General features: G+C 40.7%; 1 protein-coding gene across 1 annotated transcript in view; it reads left to right on the forward strand.

Moving 5' to 3' along the window:
* The first annotated feature begins 921 nt into the window (after nucleotides 1-921).
* XPO6 (exportin 6) overlaps nucleotides 922-19,052 on the forward strand; it is a 61,238-nt gene continuing 43,107 nt past the window's right edge. Inside the window, exons 1-4 of the mRNA XM_026680703.2 lie at nucleotides 922-1,765; nucleotides 14,677-14,767; nucleotides 16,241-16,353; nucleotides 17,867-18,064. Of these exons, the coding sequence (XP_026536488.1) occupies nucleotides 1,763-1,765; nucleotides 14,677-14,767; nucleotides 16,241-16,353; nucleotides 17,867-18,064 (405 nt within the window). The 5' untranslated portion in view covers nucleotides 922-1,762. The remainder of the gene's footprint in view (nucleotides 1,766-14,676; nucleotides 14,768-16,240; nucleotides 16,354-17,866; nucleotides 18,065-19,052) is intronic.

Here is a 19,052-nt window from a genome sequence, read left to right on the forward strand (position 1 = left end):
CCGCGCCAAGATTCAAACGCTATAACGCTATCCATTGGTTATCCGGATAGCAGCTTATGCTATAAAAGAGTGACTGCTAGCCGGGGGTTTTTTGTCTCTGTTATGCTTGTGAATAAAGAGCTGAAGTTCACGGTTTACAGTCTGGTCTCCGTTCATTAAACCCATGCCTCAAACATAACAGTTTCCATTCAACCCAAGGCTAATTTTTGATCAAATATCTCAATATTTTAATGAGTAAAAATATTTAGTTTTGATAACATTTCAAATAATAAATTTATAATTCAATATTATTAAAACAAGTACATTAGCATTTAAATAATATTTTACCTAATTTTAATCAATATACTTAGTAATATTGTAATATTGAGATTTAGTTAACATTTTAATCAATATTTTTTGGGTCTCAGTAAGATATTACTTAAGGTGCAATGTAAAACATTAATAATACTGCAATGTTATTTAAACTGATAAGCTATTAATATTTTAATTTTTAACTAATTTTAGTGTTGATATTTTACATTCAATTTGTAATGTCACTTTAGACGTTAATTAAACATGCCATTTTATTGAATCAACGAAAACATCGAATACTTCTATTTATTAAATAAAGGAATGCATTTATTAGTTTTTCACTATATTTATTTTAATCCTTCATTAAAAGATGCGTTCTGTTCATTATTCTTCATTACAACCCTCGATTAAGTCGAGGCTAAAGGAGAAAAAGCCCCGCTCCCTCTTTTGGCGGGAAAAAAAAATGTTGAACCCAATACGCATGCCCACTGGAGGGAGGGGTGTGGTGATGGTATGTATGTGTGAGTGAGAAAGAGATAGGGACAGGTTTGGGGGCGGGGCTTCCCCTCGCGAGCGAGCGTTAGCCGCGTCCTCGCGCCCACTTTCGCGTGCGCTACCGCCACTTCCGGCAGAGAGAGAGAGAGAGAGAGAGAGAGACCCAGTCGCGCGCCCGCGGGGAGGCCGGCTAAGCGGGTCTCTTCCGGTGCGGTTGGATTCCGGAAGTCAGGCAGGCAGGCAGGCGGAGAGGAAGGAAGGAGGGAGGGCGAGCCCGCGAAGGGGGCGTGGCGTGGGCGTGGCCATTCCCCACCACCACCGCCCCCATCACTACCACCCGCCGCCGGAGAGGAAGAAGAAGGAGGAGGAGAGGCGGAAGTTGCCCGTCCGGATTTGGGGGGCGGTTGCCAAGAGGGGGCAGGCGACGAGGTTCCGAAGCGCAGGGCATCCCCACCCTCTACCCCAGAAGACAGATACCCCCTTCAGTGCCGCCCGCCTTTCAAGCAGAGCCCCCTCCCCAAGAAATCCCGTTATTCTGCCCCCCCAAGACCCACCCCCTTATTGGAGGCCCCTCGACCCAGCCCCTGCTCCCCCACCCACCCATGGGAGGAGCCCCCCTATAGACCGACCCCTTCCCTTTTCCCATCTCCCCCCCCTTTTTTTATTGCATGGGCTCCTTTTAAAATGAAACCCTGGGCCAAGTGGAGGCTTTTTTAATCAATAATCCCTATTTTTTTTTTTCCCCTGGCTGCTTGTTGCGCCTGTCTGATGGGTCCCTGAAAGCCTCCAGGTTAAGGGAAAAGGTAGCTTTTTTCAAGGGGCCTTTATTTTTAATTCTTTCTTCCTCATGGAGGAAGAAAGCCCTCCCGAGAAACCATGACCTGAGCTGGGGCCAAAAATAAAAATAAAAAAAATCCCACCCGAGGAGCCCCGGAGGGGATCTTGCTAATCTTGGATTGACGCTTCCCAACAAACCATGGTGAGTTGAAAAGTAACCTAGCTTTTCCTTCCAGTGCAGGGTCAGGAGTGAAATGTTGCAATAAGAATCGAAAATGGTTTCTGTTTCCTGCATTGTCGCTTGCTTGGTGAATTTCCTGGGTGGTTCGTTATATCCTCGTGGCAGATATTCGGGGTTGTGGAAAGGGGGCTCACAGGACCCAAAGCATTGCCACAGGCTGTGTGGAGGGAGGGGTATTTTCTTAGCTTCTCCTAATGCCAAAATAATGATCCCTCTATGCTGCTTCGCTAGTGATTGGGCTCCTGCGATATAATATTAGGCGCAATGATAGATGCCATCCTTAGGAAACAGTCCTGAGTGTGGATCTCTTCCTGCATTTGGGCTGTCTGTGGAAGGAACGGATTCAGAGCCTCTGCTAACAAAGAAACTTGGGATACTTGGAGGGGCTTTGTGGCTCGTTTTCTTTCTGGTCAGCTGGCGTCATAAAACTGGCTATGGTTAAAGAAAGGATGTTTCATAAAGGGGCAGGGCCTTAGGGGGAAGTCTCACTGCATGCATTTGTAAAACTGCTGCAATCTATATAATATCTCGTACCTTTTGAAAAGCCTCAAGATCTCAGTTTAATGGCATTTTCTCTCTCTTTTTTTTTTTTTATAAAACCCATCTGAAAATTTGAGGCTGTGAATTCCATGCATTGGAAATGACTTGCTTCAGAGCTTCGTTGATTGATCCAATGCAGATCAAATCAACATGCCAATACCAAGATAAATTCAGTGAGAATTCAAAACGTTTTTCTGGGGAAAGGGGAAAAAAAACCCCCATCTCATTTACAGGTTTCCAGAACAGCCAAATGACTATTCTCTGTGTTGGTCCACGTCCAAGAAAAAGCTTCTTGTCCCATCTCAGATCCAGGAAGGGTGAATTTCATTAGCATTAAAAAAAACAAAAACCTATGTATTTGTGCCAATAAGGATTGTAAAAAATATCTGGTGTACTTGTGGCAGCAGAAAATTAGTTACGTTTTCCACAATTGTTAAATATAAATAAGTTAGATAATAAATATTTGTGCGTGTATCTTTTCAGATTGTTCAAAATATTTCCCTGGGTGATTTCTTACACCAATGTAACTTTAGCTACAACCTTAATGAGTTGTTTTCAGTCTTCATTGTTTACTATAGTTCAACTACCAGTTATAGGTATCAGTGGGATTTTATATTGTAAAAAGCTGGCTTGAGCTACCAGATGGCAAGGTTGCTTGAGATTTCAGATGATCTAAAAAGTTATGTGCCTCTCTACATTGTCTGAAAATTGAATGCATCATTCCCATCAAGAAAATGCTATTTTTTTCCCCCGGGACTATTGCTGTGTGCAATGCTATGCAAATTAATACCCTTCTTATATACACCTGGCCTGCTATGCAATTCACTGAATTCTCACAGCTCTATAGTCTGGGCATAAAAGTTTCAAGTTTGATATAAAGGAGGCTGTATTTACTTTGTATATTCTAGCAATATTTTTCCCCTTTATAAGTTAGAAAACCATAACCAGTATATATTTTGAGACAAGGATTCAAAAAGGCATGGAAGAAGAATTAGCGATAATAGGACAGACTGTCCAGGAAGTGATGCTGTTGCACCATTCGTTAAGTCATCTAACAATGCCAGAGAAATATTTTACATTTTAAAAATTTGGCTATAGTTACATAGTTATCTCTGAGTGGTCAAGTAACATTGCTTTTTTTATCATATTTTCCCTTAAAATAAGATTTGTAAAGGGCTTTGTTTAGTTTTCTTTTTCAAGTGCATAGAAGCTTGTTGTCGTCTTGTATCAATCTTAATTTTTAAAATTGTTGGTTGCCACTGCATTTCCTGTTCCTTTGCACAATTTGAGTCATACAAATTCATTCTCATGGTTCCTTTATGTTGCAAGGAGAAAGAATCGAGCTATTTGTCTGATTTGAGTCTAGAGCAGAAAACTATTACTAGTTTCATCATTTATCTGACAGGGTTTTTTTCTCCCCTATAAAGACAAATTCTGTACTAAGAACAGAGACAAAAGGCAGGTATAGTTAAAAAAAACATTTAAGGCATGTATAATAAAACAAAATCCTTTCTCGTTCTAAATGAAGAAAGACCTCTTAGAAGTAGATCTTATGAGAAGGAGCTGGCTATTCTGACAGACCATAGACTAGGGGTCCCCAAACTTGACAACTTTAAGACATGTGGACTTCAACTCCCAGAATAGCATAGCTGGCTGGAGAATTCTGGGAGTTGAAATCCACAAGTCTTAAAGTTGCCAAGTTTGGAGACCTCTGCCATAGACTGAACATAAAACTAGCCCTGTGCTATAGCTTCCAAATGGACCAGTACATTTTTGACTGCACGAATAAAGATATAGTGTTGAGAACATGGGGATTAAATTGTTCCTCCGTGAACTGCATTTGGCATGTTTAACCTGAAAAAGAAAAGGAAAGAAGACATGATAACACTCTTCTGATGTTTGAGAGGCTGTCACAGGGAAGAGAATGTAGATTTATTTGCTCTAGTGCCTGAGGCGAAGGAGAAAAATTGATGGAAGCTTAACAGAGGGGGAGCCAAACTTGGAATAAAGAGGAATTTTCTTGACCATGAGAGCAATGAAGCAATTGAAACAGTTTGCCTTCTAGAGATGTGGATATTCCATCACTGGAGGCTTTCAAGAAAAGATTAGACAACCATTGGCCTAGGATGATATCAGGATTTCTGCCCTAAGCAGCAAGGTAGATTAAAAGCCTTCCAAGGCATCTTGAAACCGTATGTTTCTATAAAGATAATATTTAAGGCAATGTTAATTTTACCAACCATGCTGATCAATCAAAATGAAGTGATCATCAAAGATTTGACTCCATACCTGAGAAGGAGAGCATCTCTCCAAACTTCCCTTGCTGTGAATCTGGCACGTTTTAATTCTTTCTCAAGCTAGAAAGGATAGTTGGGTCTATTGTTTTTTAAAAGGACAGAAATAAGTTCTTGACAAGGAAAAAGGGATGAAGATTATGTTAAAAGTTCAGTATTGTGGAACCTAAAATGGGGTCCTTGGATTTTTATGTTTATTTTTTTGAGAAGAGTTGAATACAATACTTATCATAACAGGAAGAATTAAGATCTCTTGTTGCTATCATAGTTACATAGCGCTGAATGAAGTTCTATACATTATAAATAATTTCTTGATAGAACTCAGGATGTTGTCATGCCTTTGATCCTCTGTACAGTCTTGTGAAATTCAGCTGAGATGGTAAGATGCACAGCTGAACACCAGTCCCACACTGCCATGTTATCATGGGATGAGTCAGTACTGTTAACCTCCACATTTCAGATGGGGGAAAAAAAAGAACTAGGTTAATAGTGAGAAGCCATTTTAAGGAGGCTATGGCGGAGTGAAAGTCTTCAGCGCCTTCTGGAAGAGTATTAGAGAGGGGGCCATTCTAATCTCTGGGGGGGATGATGTTCCAGAGAAAGGGAGCCACCACGGAGAAGGCCCTTCTTCTGGACCCCACCAGGTGTATCTCCCTCAGGAATGGGACCAGCAACATTCCCCGTCTTTCCATTCTGATGAGTCGTGTAGATGTAACCAGCAAGAGACAGTCCCTCAGATAAGTTTACTTTATTGTCATTGCACCTCATACAACAAAATTAAATACCATCTTCAGTGTACATTGTGACTATGAAAATGAAAAAAAACTATTATACACAGTTTTCCATTCAATTGTTATTTCTTGAGAAGTCTCAGGTAGCATAATCTCTGCTGGGCCCTTTTGACCAAGGACTGCAATGTGAGCATCCCAGGTCAGGTCCTCTTTTAGGGTAACGCCCAGAAACTTAAAACTGGCCACTTGCTCCACTCGGTCTTCATTGATAAGCAAGGGCTGGAGGTCTGATCTGTTCCTTCTATAATCCACTATAAGCTCCTTGGTCTTATTGGTGTTGAGGACCAAGTTATTGTCTCCACACCACATAAGCCATGTTTTGTAAGGACACCCTCTGTCCTGTACTTGTGTTGCTAAATCATAGCTTACATAATAGAATAGAATAGAATAGAATAGAATAGAATATAGATTATAGAATATAGATTATAGAATATAGAATATAGAATAGAATATAGAATGGAATAAAATATGGAATGGAATAGAATAGAATATAGAATGGAATGGAATAAAATATAGAAGGGAATGGAATATAGAATGGAATATGGAATGGAATGGAATATAGAATGGAAATAGAATGGAAGGAAAGGGAATATGGAATGGGATAGGATAGGATAGAATTATTTTATTGGCCAAGTGAGATTGGACACACAAGGAATTTGTCTTTGGTGCAAATGCTCTCAGTGTACATAAAAGAAAAGATACATTCGTCAAGAGTCAAGAATCATAAGGTATGACACTTACTGATAGTCATAGGGTACAATAAGCAATCAAATCATACTAGGAAACAGTAATATAAAATCGTAAGGATACAAGCAACAAAGTTACAGTCACATTTGATGAGCTTTCCCTCCAACTGCAGGGAAGAAGGACTTTCCAGCCACATATTCAAAGTAGGCCTTGGGCAAACAATAATGCTTTAACAACGCACACAATGACTCTGTTCACTGATGATCTAACCTGCTTCTCTCCTGCGGTCCACCACATATACTGGGCACTTCCGTAAATATATAGGTAGTCCTTGACTTAACAGTTCATTTAATGACCGTTCAAAGTTACAACAGCACTGAAAAAAAGAAAGGGACTTACAACCAGTGACCACCTTTGCAGCATCCCCCACGATCGTGTGATCAAAATTCAGATACTTGACCACTGGTTCATACAACTGTTGCTGTGCCTGAAGATCACAGGATCCCTTTTGGTGACCTTCTCACAAGCAAAGTCAGCGGGGAAGCCAGATTCACTTAACAACCTGGTGTATTCACTTTCTTCACTGCAGTGATTCACTTAACAACTCTGTCAAGAAAGGTCATACAGTGAGTCAAAACTCACCAAACAAATGCAACGCTTAGCAGCATAAATGTTGGGCTCCATTGTGGCCATCCTTCGAAGACTAGCTAACAAGCAGTGGATCAAAGTAATGGAAGAAGACAATTTCAGTCTGACCAAACTCCATGAATGTTATTTCGGGGAGGGTATATAATCAAAGAGCATTGAAATGTTACGGTAACCTAGAGGAGGAGGCTGGGATTTCTATTTTTGGTAGAGGCAGATATTTCTCTCTCTGGGCACAATGAGAATATATCTGCTGTACAAAATTCTGCATTGGTGACAGGAAGGGCATCCAGCCAGTAAACACTCTGCTAGCTCCATTCAGTTGCCCAGACTCTACCCCGCAAGGAATTATGGGGTGGTTAAAAGAAGACGATGATACAATTTAAAAAACAACAACACTTCATTGTCATTCTTCTGGAGCTGTTGGTGTCTGTTATCTCCATCTTTTTTCCTTTTTGTTGTTCGAACTTTTTCAAGACTCCAGTTTGTCCAAATTCCTTGTTTTCAGTCTCCCGTTAGTCTTCAACAGCGCTGTGTTACAAGTTCTTCGGTTTATCCTTTGGTTTATTACTTCTTTCTTAAGCCTCATACCATTTCCTGTTGACATGGTCATAAACTTGAGATCACAACTTGACTCAGGAAAAAATTGTGAGCCCATGCTGCACTTGAATGTTTTTGGTCTTAGGTCACTGTGTCATATATATATATATGACACAGTTCCCACATCATTGTAGTTGTGCTTTTAAAGTTGTAGCAACGTTTCGGCAGAATCTCATCTGCCATCATCAGGCTTCTGTATTGTGTTCGTATATATATTTTACAGACACTGCATTTACCAGAAATAATTAAAAACATAATGCCAACGACATAGAGAAGTCTCTAGTTTATGTTAACGCACATTTTCAATTTCAATTAAGAACTTGACTTGGCATAGTACATGTCACACCTCCCATTTCGCAACTAATGAGCTGTGATATGAATCACATTTTTTCCTGTTCAAGAAACCTGATTCCTCAAATCCTTTAAAACCTGGTCAGACTGGCTTTCGCATTTTTTTTCCACCAGCAGACACAATGAGTTGTAGCTACTTAATAATCGTGGGGTTTTTTATTTAAATTTTATTGAACAAACAAACACAAACAAAAACAAAAAGAAAGATTAAAAACGTTGAACACGGTACAATCCTCCTAACCCACATCTTTGTCTTACATTGCTAAATCACATATAAAAATAGTACATGTTTACATTCTATATATATATATATATATGTGTGTGTATGTATATATATGTATATATGTATGTGTATACACACACACACACACACACACATATACACACACACACATTTAATCAAATCTTATAGTCTTGATCCTTTCTTTTTTCTAACCAACCATAAAACTTATCCCTTACTTTGTAGTAATCTGATTCATCCTTATTTTTTAATTCCTATTCCTATTTGTTTGTTTTTACTGCGATATGAACTGATGGCTACAGCATCCCAAAAGCATAGAGGTCATCCTCAGCCTATGACCACAATTGAGCCCAGAATTTCCACTGCTAAGCAAGACAGTTGTTTAGTAGTGAATCTCTCCATCCCCCCCCTCCATTTTATGATCTTTCGTTGCACAATTGTTAAGTGAATCACTGCAGTTGTTAAGTTAGTAGCTAAGTTAAGTGAATCTGGCGTCCCCATTTCCTTTGTTTGTCAGAAGGGTGCAAAAGGGATCAAATGACCCTGAGACACTGCAACCGTCATAAATATGAGTTACCAAGCATCCAAATGTTGATCACGTGACCACAAGGATGCTGCAACAGTTGTAAGTATGAGAAACCTAACTCATTTTTTTTTCAGTGCCATTGTAATTTCAGATGGTTGCTGCACAGATGGTTGTAAATCAAGGACTATTCTGGACAGTTTCCTGATCAAAACTAAGTATAATTGGCATCCTGTTAGCACTCAAGTAGGATAAGGGTCAAAGCTTTGTATACTTTTAGTTTTGTTGTTGAGCTGAGGTCAGCTTAATCAGCATAAATTCTTACCCTATGAGCCCCACGTGTGCTGAGATTCCTGGATCCGGCTCTAGAATGTGTCACCCCTTAGTCATCGGGATGAGACAAAGATACATACACTGCCTTGAGCTCCTGTCTGAATAGGGATAATAATGGCAACCACTGAGAGGGAGGGAGGGGAGAGAGAGAGAGAGAGATCGTGGATGGATGGGTAGGAGGTAGGTAGGTAGATAGATAGATAGATAGATAGATAGATAGATAGATAGATAGATGATAGATAGATAGTCTTCAAACTTGACAGAATTCCTGAGCTAACATTACTGGAGGAGGAATTCTGGGAGTTGAAGTCCACAAGTCTTAAACTTGCCAAGTTTGAAGTCCCTTGAGATAGATAGAAGATAGATATATCTATATATATCTATAGATAGATAGATAGATAGATAGATGGATAGAGATATAGATAGATAGATAGATAGATAGATAGATAGATAGATAGATGATAGATAGATAATAAATTGATAGATCGATCATGTTTTCTTCTTGTTTTGTTTCTGCTGTGCTCCAAGCTGTTGCTGCATTTAAACGTTTGAACCACAAATATTTGTTCATGAGATGATCTTCCAATAATAACCTCCTTGAGGAAAGATGAAGGGTGACCTGTTGTAAAAAGGGCTAAACACATAGAGGAAAGAAATAAGATTAAAAGGACATTTTCCTTCTCCCTGTATAGATCTATTTAATGTTAGCCTTTCAATTATCTTTTTTGGGAGGGAGGGGGTAAATATTGTACACAATGTTACTTCATTTTGCAAACAAATTTTTATTTCTGCAGAGGAGATTTCAGCCTCTTCTTTGGGAAGGGAGTTTCTTAGGGTTGAAAGCAGGGTATTTTGTGTTATCCATCAGTCTTCGTTTAAATGCCATTATTTTTTCATCAGCGTGAGCGATAAATTTGTTGGGACCTTGTTTAGCGCTACGTGCTTCAAAGTGCTAAGTTTTATGTTCTCGCCAAAAGAATGAACCACTTTATGTTCTCGCCAAAAGAATAAACACCACTGTTTGTGAAGCTTCTGATTGTTTATTGGCAGGGCTCAAGACGGGAAATCCAACAGGTAGAGCAAATAAAATCTTAGATTTAGGCAAAAGTTCGGTCTTGCTCATGAATTACTGGGTTGCTTTCAACCGTGTTACAATGTTTGTTTGAAATTAAATAGGAGTTGCGAAGTGTTTTGTGTGCCCTGAAAGATGCTATAAAAGTTACCCAGGGCTGGGAAAAATTACAGCAAGGAGTGGGGAAAGTGATTAGATAACACAGTAAATGATTACCTTATAGAGATAAAATAGATATTCTAAAATACTTTTCTTCCACATCATTATTCTAAGCAAGGAAAAAATCTTTTCTAAGATGTTGACCTAGAAACCAGGCGACGGGGAGTTTTGGTCCCAGCTTAGACATGAATGGCAGCTGAGTGACTTTGGGCCAGTCACTCCCTCAGCCCAACCTGCCTCATAGGGTTGTTGTTGTCGGGAAAATAAGAGGAGGTATTAGGTATATTTGATGTGATAAAAATCCAATAAATAAACAATTTCATGATCCTGCCTTTGTGGAAATTCTTAAAATGTTTTTCTTTTGAATTCTGAGTCGAGTAGGCTTGTGAATCTATTGGTGTGAAAGTCTTGCATGATTACTAAGAAACTATAACCAATCCAGAGGTTGATGCGGAGGTTTTTTTGTTTTTGTTTTTTCAGTCTGTAGAAATATTTTCGGTAGGATAATAAGAACTACTTCCATTTACAGGATTATTGATAATATAATTAGTATATTGGATTTAAATTGGAGTGGTGCGGTGGCCTAGGGGTGAAGCTCTTGCCTCACAATCAGGTGGCTGTGAGTTCGATCCTAGGTAGAGGCAGATATTTCTCTCTCTGGGCACACTGAGAATAGATCTGCTGAACAAAACTCCACATTGGCAACAGGAAGGGCATCCGGCCATTCAAACACTCTGTTAGCTCCATTCAGTTGCCCAGACTCCGTCCCGCAAGGAATTATGGGGTCATTAGAGGATAATAATTATATCAGATTTAAATTTAAGATGGGTGGTCAGATCCTCTTTTGAACCACAAGCTTCCTACATGATTACTACATTTCAGCAAAGCTACCTTGCAGATGACTAAATGAAGAGACACATACCTTCCCATGTATTACTCTAAAAAAGCTAGATAAATAAATTTATAGCCTTGTCACCAAGTACTTAGTGGTTTTGAATTCTGCTCATCGGCACTTGTGTTAATTTGTTTTAAACCCTCATGTAATTACACACTGGCTTGGATTTACCCTGTTACATCAAAGCTATTCTTACAATCAATTCTTGCTGTTCCCAGCCACTAATTGGGAGTTAGTAAGGAGAACAGCTTGTGTTGACATGGAAAATCATTACAGTACAACTTTTAAAAATATCATCTTTCCAAGCACATGCTTGGAAGGAAGAAGCTTGAATTCATTAGTCATTGGGAAGACATGGCTTTTGAAATACCATGTAGCTGTTCAAATATAGAAAACCTAATGTATTTTTCATTCCGCAAATCATCTTCGTAAATCCAAACAACATTGTGTTGCATTCCTCCCACAACTTCTTTAAACAGTTTACAGATAGTGAATAACTGGCTAGTCCTTCATGATGTTTTTTTAGGGGAAGAGGGAAATCATAAATTCTGACTTAAAAATTGTATATTAGGACTAATTCGGACATCATTTTTACATTTCTTTTTCCAAAGATCCTATTTTGCTATTTGTACTGTACAGTATGTATTATAGCAACAGCAATGGCACTTAGACTTATATACTGCTTCATAGTGCTTTTATAGCCCTCTCTAAGCAGTTTACAGAGTCAACATATACACCCAATACACCCAATAATCTGGGTCCTGGTTTTACCGACCTTGGAAGGATGGAAGGCTGAGTCAACCTTCAGCCAGTCAGGATCGAACTGCTGTTAGTCTGCAGTTCTGCTTTCTAACCATTGTGCCACCAGGGCTCTTACCAGTTGTTTTCAAAGAGTGTTAAGTAAATTGATTGGACAACAGGTCTGTTAAAATTCTTGAAGACTCAGTATCCTGGCCTGGTTGAAGGTATTTAAACGTGTTTCCAAATACTAGTTGAAGGGGAATAACAGTGCAGAGATTTGGGACTCCCATTTCCTGTTTGCAAGTGATCAGAATATCTTGCTAGCAATCCTCTGAAACAAAATTCTAGACAAAGAGTCCTTGGCCCCATTCAGAACAATGATTCATATGTTTTATAAACATTTGGAATCATACTGTACATGAGATATAGAGGAAGCTGTAGCAAGATCAACTTAATATTTCAGCAAACGTGGGTTTGCTGTAGAATATGTAGAATATGCATTAAAGATGTTGTTTTGCAAATGAAAGAGGAACACTGGGGTATTATTGCTCGCCTGGCAATCATCTCTTCTAGGCAAGGTGACAGCTGGACTGAGCTTTTTTTGTAGATTATAAAAAAGGTGACAGAAGTAGTACAGTCTCCTTATTCAATAAGCAAGAAAAACCCCAACTGGTTAGTGCAGGGGTCTCCAAATTTGGCCACTTTAAGACTGTGGACTTCAACTCTCAGACTTCCCCCAACCGGTTGAAATATGTTCACTGCAGCAACAGATTAAAAACACACTTAATTTTGCTTTCTGAATCTTTGGTCTTTGTCAATACAGCATTAGCCCAGGGATCTCCAAACTGGCTGGGGAATTCTGGGAGTTGAAGTCCACAAGTCTTAAAAGTTGCCAAATTTGGAGAGCCCTTGGGCTAATGCTGTATCAACAAGGATCAAAGATTCAGAAAGAAAGCAAATTAAAAGTGTGTTTAATCTGTTGCTGCAGTGAGCGTATTTCAATGGCAACTTCGCCATTCTTGATTTTAACTCCAGTTTTACTGTTTCCAATGTAAACTGGAGGACCAGAATATCTGGTCCAAACATTCAAATTGAGCTGGAACCCAGAAGAGAAGAAGGAAAGAATATTCTCAATAATAATGATTGTGTGATAATAATATTGTAAGCTGCTCAACGGTGGTAAGATGGGGGCCAATGCATTAAATAAAATAAATAAGCATTGGAGAGAATTGCAAAAAGCATGATGAAAAAGTTGAGCCAATCTATTTTGGTATCTAAAAGATAAATGTTCAAAGAGTTGTGAAGGAGAACTTACATTTGAACCTAAAGCACTGGCACGTTTGACAATTTTCCATATTTTTCATATCTGGAATAATCTCCAGATCAGTAATCTTATGGGAAGTGCCTTCTATTTTAAAACTATGAAGAGCCGGTGAAAATTCAGTAGTCTGTTGCTAAGATACAAGCTGCAATGAGTAAGCCAGCCTAACTTCAGTTTTTCCGAAATAATTTGAGTGCAAATAGTCCTGATAAAAGTAGGAGAAAGTGTCATTATAAAATCTACCCTGTGAAAATTGGAGAAACCCAACAGATGGACTCAGAGTGGCAGCTGAACCACTTTCTGGATGCTTGGACACAGAGTAAGTGTTGCTGTATATTTCTACAGTTGAAGCGGTCTTATTTGAAATTTCCAGTTATAATACACTTCAACTCTTCTCACAGGGTCTAGTTGAGTATTACGCAACCACGGCCTAATACTACGGATTTATGACATTTTTGTGTTGACAGTTTTTGCATTGTTTGGATGTAAATTGTTGGAAGACTATAAGCATGAAATAAATAAATGCAGTCCAGATCGACTCTAGGTCCCAAGATTGAAGAAGCCTACATATGTTTTTTTTTTTTTTAAATATTGGGTGTATTTTCACTTTTTGCTCATGGAAAAGGAAATCATGTTGAAAATGTAGCCCCTGTTGACCAAATGACAATCGAAGAAAAACAGTCTTAGCTGCTGTTCTGTTGGTTCAGTTACCTTAAGTCTATTTTCTATGTCACTTTACCATTTTGTGCCATTTTTTATGACATCCTTATTGGTTCTAATCCTCTCAAAGATGCTTTTCAAAAAGGGAGTTGGACTTTCTTGGTTTTCTTCTTTGAAAAAGTTTTGCTTCTCATCCAAGAAACTTCTTCCATTGCTTTTTGGAAAAGCTTCTTTGGGACAATAATCATGACCTGGATGGTTGAGAGTCTCCATAGACGACCAGTTCTGATCTGTAAATCCTAGCTTTATTTTTAGGTCTTATGGAACCTTGATTCAGTTTTAGATACACACACACACACGAGTCTGACCCAGATTCTCTGAACGCGGTACAAAGAATGCCAAGAGGTGCTTGTAGTATAAACCCCCAACAGGTATACAGGTAGTCCTCAACTTACCACAGTTCATTTCGAAGTTACAAGGGCACTGAAAAAGTGACTTACGACGGTTGCAGCATCCCCAGGGTCACGTGATTTACATTGTGGTGTTCTGGGGTCAGGTGATCCCCTTTTGTGGGGAGCAAAAAGTCAACAGGGAAACCAGATTTTCTTAACAAGTTAGTAACAACTAACAACTTCATTTTTACTAACTTATAACAGCTGCAGTGATTCACTCAACAAACCGTGGCAAGAAAAGTCATAAAATGGCTCAAAGCTCACTGAACAAGTGTCTCGCTTAGCAACATAAATTTTCGGACTCCATTGTGGTTGTAATTTGAGGACTACCCGTACTCTTGAGTACTGTTGCTCAAATGTTTGGGACCTCAGGTGGAGGCAATGTCAGGATTGAAGATCACAATCCACGGAGCCAGGTAGAAGTGTAGCCGGACGCCAAACCGATGTTGAACCACAAGAGATGCGTAAAAATATTTTTGTTTCCTTCCCCCCCCCCCTGCAACGATATAAGGCTGCATTTTGTCAACCTTCCAAGTGTGACTATTTCTCTTAAAACCTCTTTGGCAGGCATCCGAGGAGGCCTCGCTCCGAGCCTTGGAGAGCCTAATGACGGAGTTTTTCCACAACTGCACTACGAACGAGAGAAAGCGTGAAATTGGTAAGCCGGCCTCTTTCCCATTTTCTCCCAGGTTTTGCCCCAGATTTCATACTTAAAGCAGCTTCCTTTTGTTTTGGTGCCTGCTCTCATAAGCCCCTTTGAGCACAGCAAGTTGAAGTGCACGCTTCCAAAATATTCCACATTTTTTTTCTCTCTCTCCCTTTTTAAAGATGTTTTTCTTCTCTTTCTCTCTCTTTCTTTCTTTTTTTTAAAAATGCAATAATCTGCCAGCCGGTGACAGATCATTTGAAAAGACTTTCTGTGCCAGAGAACCTTAATTAGCTTCACACAGGGCTCACCAACCTTTTGGACTTCAGGGACCACCAAACTCATAATTTTAAATCCTGCGGATCAGGGACTCTGGGAAAATCCCCCAAAAAGTCTGCAGGAAAATTTCCCACCCCGTTATCCTACCGATGGTGATCATTCTTTATTTGGGGGCGCAGGATACTGTGTCCAGCTCTGTTCTCGGGGAGAGAGAGAGAGAGAGAGGGAGGGAGGGAGAGAAAGAGAGAGAGACTGAGACTTTTGGCTTCATGCAAGGAAAGCAGCAGAAGCTGCAGAAGTCTTTCTTTCTCTCCCCCAAACTCCGCCAGAAATGAGTCTTTGTGAGACTTGTAGCACCGGCGCAGCCTCTTGAAGCAGGATGCCTTGCAGGGTCCCAAAGACTCATTTCTGTCAGAGTTTGGGGGAGAGAAAGAAAGACTTTTGCTGCTTTCCTTGCATGCAGCCAAAAGCAGAAGAAGCAGCCCAGTGGCCAGGCGAGGCACGTGGGGCGAGTGGGGCGAGTTCCCTTCCCCCTCCACTCACTACCTCGTGTTGTTTGCAATGCAAGCAGCACAAGCCTTGTGTTCTCGTGGGCCATGTGGGCGGTGCAGCCTTGTGTTAATTGCTTTGGGGGTGGCATTTCTCTGCGGACCACCAGAATTTTCTTGCAGACCACCAGTGGTCCCCGGCCCACTGGTTGGTGACCCCTGAGCTACAGGGCAATGATTGGGGGGCAGTCACCAGGTAGAAGGTTTGATGAAAGTGGGATATGAATTATAATGGAACGTTACTCACTCCGCCCCTTTTGATGAATAATGATTGTTATTTAGAGCCAGGAGTGGGCTAGAAGTACATTGATCAACCAACCATTAGATCAACCAAGACTTTTAGCCCAAGTGGTTCAAAGGAAAAGCCAGTTTTTAAGCATTTCAACATCAGCAGGTTAAAAATAAGTTTTAGCCCTGTGGTTAGGGTTGTATCAGTCATTCTTTTTATAGGCTCAGTGGTCTTTGGCTGCAGCTTTTAGAACCTCTGATCGATAGTAACTTAAATGTAAATAATGGTATAAATAGCTCGGGGCCAGGCCTGCTGGCTTTTCTTGTAAAACAAGAGGGATAGAGAAAGGGCTTTCTGCTGTGCAGCCCCTCCTTTTGTTCTAAAGTCTCATGCATGTTTCATTCGGTTTTGCTTTATTTGTCTATCCAGAAGAGCTTCTGAATAACTTCGCTCAGCAGGTCGGTGCCTGGAGATTCTGCCTCTATTTCCTGTCAAGCACGAGAAATGACTATGTCATGATGTATAGTTTGACCGTATTTGAGGTGAGCTACCAGACTGGGCTAACCATGTTTGTATCAGACTTGTTTTGACCTAGGCTTCCCCAACAGCATGAAGCGGAGACCACGTCCTGATAAACCTCCTTTATTTGATTTACAAACCTTTATCAAGCTTGGAGTGTGGCCAGGCCGATACCTTTCAGACACCGCAATCCTTGGCAAGCATGCCAGAAGAAACTAATTGTCTCCTGCAAAGCCTCATTTCCTTTTCACTCCTGTTTTATTCTCTAGGGGAGGGGCCATTCACTGTCCACTGCTGGCTTTACTCCCCAGTCAACCCTTGTTTCTTAGCTGTTCCCTTCTCCTAGCAGCTCTGTGCTTGCGCACACTGGAAACAGGCTCCAGCTGTTCTTCTGCCCCACTGATCTCCGACTCCGAAGACAGCTGATAACCGTCAGACGGCCTTGGCGCCATCTCCGCCTCCAATGCAGAGCCCTTGTCAGAGCCTTCCTCAGACTCCAGGACTGGCCCAGGTTCCTCCCCAACCTCCTCACTGTCTAAATCTGCTGCCAGCTCCGTTGGCCACTGTCGGGCCACAACAAGACTCCTTATAATAGCGGCCCCTAATCTTCGCAGCTTGGCGGCCCAGCTGGGGGAGGGGGGAAGTGGGCCGTGCAAATGGCAGGCTGGTCGGCACGCACAGCTCGACTTGCGCGAATGGTAGGTCAATGCACATGCGCATGAGTGCTCACCTGTCACTCACGCAAGTTGAGTTGCTCACATGCGTGTGCTCCAGCCAGCCACTCGCACGGCCCGATTCCGAATAGGTCATGGCCCAGTAGTGCGCTGCGGGATCAGGATTTAACAGACATTTCTTCACCCCATGTGGTCCATTAAATGAATATTTCATTCCTTTGCGCTGGTACTTTGTTCCAAAATCTGTACTTGGGTTGCAGAAACATGTACTGGAGGGGGGGGGGACCAAGAAATGTTGCACCCTAACAGATTATTCAGTCTGTTTCAGTCAAAAACAGTTCATAAAGCAGAGGCTTGACTGTTTTCATGTGGGTGGTGATAGCTATAAAATGAAGCATTTAACATTGTCGTTAATTTTAAAAGAAATTAGTCTCAAGCTCCGTTATTTATGGCAGAGAAAGTATTTTATATTTTTTTTATGTATAATTCTGAGTTAGTCACAGTTATATATTTTAAGTGTGAATCAAATTGATCAAAATGAGATTAAATTGGTCTCAATAGTTGCCTATTTCTTCATTCTCCTGCATTATTCTCCTGTCCTAGTATTAGTTACTAGCAGGAATTATTAGAACTTTAGTTCCTCCTGTGAACGAGAACTTACCTCTTAATTGTAAATAAATACTTTCCCACTGAATTCAGTTAGTAAACAAAAGCAGCTTTCCAAGTAGCATATATTTTTAAAGTTGGTATTTTTATCAAGCTAGCCTCTGTATTTAATAATACCTTGAAGATTAGCTGTAGACTTCAGCAAAGAAGGTTATGTTTCAACCTGGTTCATAATAATAATGTCTGTCTGTTTCAGAACCTGATTAACAAGATGTGGCTTGGGGTCCCATCTCAGGATAAAACAGAGATTCGCAGTTGCCTGCCGAAACTTCTTTTAGCTCACCATAAAACTTTGCCTTACTTCATCCGAAACAAACTTTGTAAGGTCATTGTGGATATTGGCCGGCAAGACTGGCCTATGTTTTATCATGACTTCTTCACAAATATTTTACAGGTAAGATTAGAAGCTAACTCTGTTGTTCGGAAACAAAATCATCTTAAGTGTTGTCCATTCTTATTGCTGGTACCTTCGAGTCAGTCCTGACTCGTGAATTTCAGAAGTGATTTCCCACTGCCTGCTTCCTAGGGCTGAGAGAGAGAGTGACTGGCCTGAACCCTTTGCCAATAAAACAGACACGAACCAAAGGGAACAGAAACCTTTTAATGATTCTTACGAATCCCCGGTTAAAAGGCTGCTGCAAACTAATTAACTTTGATAAGCACGAGCCCCGCCAAAATTGTGCGAGGCTGCCAAGAATAACAGATAAGGTTACCTAGAAATATTTTACAACACAAGAGTCTTCAAATACCAACTTAAGATACTGCAATGTCCACGAGGCTGAGTTTCAAAACGTCTTTGCTTCCTGCAGAGAATGTCCGATTCACGGCTTTTATCTTCTTGAAGGAGGGCCCATTACCTTGCAGCCTTACTCCCGAGTCGCCCATGCTGCTGCAGGTGCTCTTTCCTGCGAGCAGCCCTGCGTGCACACACACTTAGCACAGGCTCCTCGGGAACCTCCTCATCACTGCTGCCAGCCCCCACAATCTCTGAAGGCAGCAGTCCATTCCCTAATGGTCCTGGCCCCTCATCTGAGTCCTCGCTCTCCTCAACCGTCCATACCTGCTACCAGCTAACCACAACACCCAGTTGGCTTTTGTGTCTAAGATGGAAACTAGAATTCATAGTCTCCTGGTTCCTTGCTTGATGTCTTAATCACTGCAATGTCGCTTACCAATCATTTGTTCAGCAACCGTTTGAAGTTATGGGAGCACTGAAAAAAGAGACTCAATGACCAGTTCTCGAATTCCACATCCCAGCACTGCCCATAGTCACATAATCATGATCTGGAAATTTGCAACAACCTTACATTATGACGGTTGCAGTGCCCTTAATGACCTCAGATGATCATTATTTGCAACCTTTTCTGCAGAGCCAATTGGAA

This window comes from Notechis scutatus, chromosome 12 (genome assembly GCF_049901735.1).
Source record: "Notechis scutatus isolate UNSWTSFEM ecotype Mainland chromosome 12, rNotScu1.2, whole genome shotgun sequence".
Taxonomy (NCBI): Eukaryota; Metazoa; Chordata; class Lepidosauria; order Squamata; family Elapidae; genus Notechis; species Notechis scutatus.